Source organism: Notothenia coriiceps, unplaced genomic scaffold, assembly GCF_000735185.1.
Source record: "Notothenia coriiceps isolate Sejong01 unplaced genomic scaffold, NC01 NC01_scaffold00027404, whole genome shotgun sequence".
In the NCBI taxonomy this organism is placed as follows: Eukaryota; Metazoa; Chordata; class Actinopteri; order Perciformes; family Nototheniidae; genus Notothenia; species Notothenia coriiceps.
The window spans coordinates 1-3,297 of NW_011360105.1; the positions used below are offsets into that span (position 1 = coordinate 1).

The 3,297-nt window shown below is 43.0% G+C and overlaps 1 protein-coding gene across 2 annotated transcripts; it reads right to left on the reverse strand.

Moving 5' to 3' along the window:
* Nucleotides 1-1,591: 1,591 nt before the first annotated feature.
* Nucleotides 1,592-2,671, reverse strand: LOC104957575 (putative uncharacterized protein DDB_G0290521). 2 transcript variants are annotated; one of them, XM_010785218.1, is made up of 4 exons: nucleotides 2,463-2,671; nucleotides 2,038-2,348; nucleotides 1,883-2,004; nucleotides 1,592-1,735 (listed from the first exon to the last, which is right to left on the reverse strand). In XM_010785218.1, the coding sequence occupies exons 1-4, from the start codon at nucleotides 2,651-2,653 to the stop codon at nucleotides 1,598-1,600; spliced, it is 762 nt and encodes a 253-aa protein (XP_010783520.1). In that variant the 5' UTR covers nucleotides 2,654-2,671; the 3' UTR covers nucleotides 1,592-1,597. The 2 variants fall into 2 exon arrangements, with proteins under 2 accessions (XP_010783520.1, XP_010783519.1); XM_010785217.1 differs by having other exon boundaries at nucleotides 1,883-2,348.
* Between the last annotated feature and the right edge of the window lie 626 nt (nucleotides 2,672-3,297).

Here is a 3,297-nt window from a genome sequence, read left to right on the forward strand (position 1 = left end):
AACTCCTGCTTTCTGCTGCACTTTAACCGGTCACCTGACTTTGTTGAATTTGCACCATTTTTATCGTTGTACCTATCCAGGGTATACGCAGGAATCCTGAAGTCAAATGTAAAACCTTTTAAGACCTTTTCCATACATTTTAAGTAATGCTGTCAAAATGATCGCGTTAACGGCGGTCATTAATTTTTTGAATTAATTGTGTTAAAAATATTTAATGCATTTATTGCATGTGCAGAATGGCCCACCCCATACATCCCACCAGTGGCAGCGCCAGGGTATGGCTGGGGTGGGCTACAGCCATGCCTAGAAATGTCTTAGCCCCACCATGAAAAATGATGTTAAAGTAAGCTAAATAAAGTCCGCCTACTCGCGCCGAGAATTGCACAGACAGCAGTTAGTAAGATTGATTTCAGTAGCCACTTGTCTGGAAATACCGAAGACTGGTGATTAATCATGATTCTTTCATTTTTAAGCTGTGATTAATCTGATTAAAATTTGTAATCGTTTGACAGCCCTAATCTTTAGACCTCATCTCCACTTGGAGTTCTAACCGGTTACCTTGGCGACACACTTTACCTCACATTGACTATATACAGTATTGATTGTCCTTCCTCCTTATCTTTCAACCATTTGGACACAGACTTGCATTTCCCCATAACGATGTTGCTTAGCAACCGGCGTAAACGGACCTTTGCGCGCTATCAAGCAGTCAGCGTGCGATGTTCTGTTCAGATCACGTCAAATCCAACGGGATGCCATAAATAAACTACACAGAATCACACTACACACCTACGCAATGATTACATTCAGGCAGACTGTAGAATACAACCTCTTTGGACCATTTATATACTTATTGAAAACAAGCTACAAAATGTAATACCTTGGAAAATGCCGTTTAATAGCCTTAATTTTCACTAAATTGATTTATCTACTTTTAATACTTTTTAAGACCCCGCAGACACCCTGATATTATGAATATTCTTTGCTATTTTGAAGTTTGTTTTATGTCTTGTACTTGTAACTGTATTTTATGTGATATATTCTGTGAGTATTTTAGGAGATTCTACCGTCTACACTTTGAACTGCAAGTGAAATATATACAAATAAAGATTTTATTATTAAAGCTCCCATGAAGAGATATTTAAAAACAAAAGAATAATTTGTGCCGGGTGTTTTTTTAAACCACACAGAAGTTAAAGTAACGCACACAAAATCCTTTAAAATGACTTTGTTTTACGACTCAAACGGTCGCTTCTTAGGTTATTTTATTTCAGTTTTTATTTATTTATACAACTCAAACACATATATCTAAAAAAGAAAACACAGCAGGCTAATCAGATTCTCTGGTTTTACTATTTATAGCTAGGTGTTTGCAGCTGCTCTGTTGTCATGAGGCCCAAGGCCCTAAATGTCATGTGTGTGTAATATGTTTACATTATAGGTTTTGTGTTTGTGGATATAATATTGTAAAGGGATTTGTCGGAGTAGCACTTAATCGAGTTGGGCTCATAGAGAGGACATGTTCCTGCACATGTGTCTTGCTTAGAGTTTGTTTCTTCATGGTTGAAGATTGGGAGTCTCTTTGGATAAGCGTCAGCTAAAGGTAACGTGTGAGTACCTGAGAGCTGGAGCAGGACTTGCTGCTGGTGCGGATCAGCTCGGGGGTGTTGCTCAGGTCGATGAGCATCTTCTCCTGAGGGAGCAGCGTCGGAGCGGGGAGATCCAGGAGGAGAAACTGAGGAGAGAAACAAGAAGTGAAGTGAACTCTCAGACACTCATTGGTTGCCACACAAAAGGCACAAATAAATACAGATACAGATGAAAACAGGAGAAATGTTGAGTTATGTGAGGTGTGTGTTTTTATTTTTGCGTGACCTCTGACCTCCTGTGTCTTGTGGTGGCTCTCCTCTTTAGTTTCAGGTTCGATCAGGTTCCTGCTTGGCTCCGATTGGCTCTCACTTGGTGCTGCAGGAACTGTGCTCTCTGATTGGCTGTGACTCTGTGCTGCAGGAACTGTGCTCTCTGATTGGCTGTGACTCTGTGCTGCAGGAACTGTACACTCTGATTGGCTCTCACTGGGTGCTGCAGTCTCTGTGCTCTCTGATTGGCCCTGACTCAGTGCTCCAGCCTCTGTGCCCTCTGATTGGCCCTGACTCGGTGCTCCAGTCTCTGTGCTCTCTGATTGGCCCTGACTCGGTGCTCCAGCCTCTGTGCTCTCTGATTGGTCGGGCTGTGGTGAGCTGGTGGGCAGGGCAGCAGGAAGCTCCTCCTCCTCCTCATCCAGGCAAAAGGGCTGGATGACGGGCATTTCAACAGGCTCCGCCTCCTGCATCTCCACGGGGGCGAGGCTACAGAAACCAAAACAAACAACTGAGTGAGTCCGAAGATATTTAATGTTTCGGCATATATATATATATATAAATAAAACAAGGGGTCTTCCTATTGGTCAACGGCAGCCTTACCAGCAGCTCCTGTCCCTCCTGGTGGAGGAGGGTGTGTGGGCGGGGTCAGAGCCGGGGTTGGACGGCGGTCTGCTGGCCCGGCTCTTGGTGGTGGGCGTGGGGATGGAGGACATCCTGCGTTTCACGGGGGTCGGGAGGGCGGAGGGACGTTGAGGTTTCACCTGCAGCGACCAGACAGCAGGGGGCGTCATAAGGCCTGAGGGCTTCTGGAGACTACAGGAGAAGAAGGAGAGGGAAATCAGTAATGATCTGCCCAGGGTTCCTGCAGGTTTCACCAACTCAAATGTAAGACTTTAGCTGGGTGTTCTCCGATAAGGGGCCGGGGGAAACAAAGTTAGTGATTACTGGTTCCATGTTGATTTATTTCAATACAAATTGTTGGAGGGAACTGAAAGGCTCTTACCGTACTGGTTACTTTGCAGCCCGGACATTTCCCTCAAAACACATTTAGACACGATCGCAACAGAAGTACCTTTCAAATCCGATCATTTTTAAGACCTTCTAAATCATATTTAAGACTTGTTAAGGACTGAAATTCTGATGATCAAATGTAAGACTTTTTAAGACCCCGCGGGAACCCTGACTGCCAGAAGGGAAGTTAAATGAACCTAAAAAAAAACTACTTCAGATCTAGACTAAGCTAGGGCTGTGCGATTATGGCAAAAATCATAATCACGATTATTTTTGTCAATAATTGATATCACGATTATTAAAAACGATTATCCATTTACTTTGAAAACATCCATTTATTGAAAAGAAAATGTGAACAATATGTTTTTAACAGTTGATTACCCTGAACTTTAAGTATAGTTCAACTGAAAAACCAATACAAAAA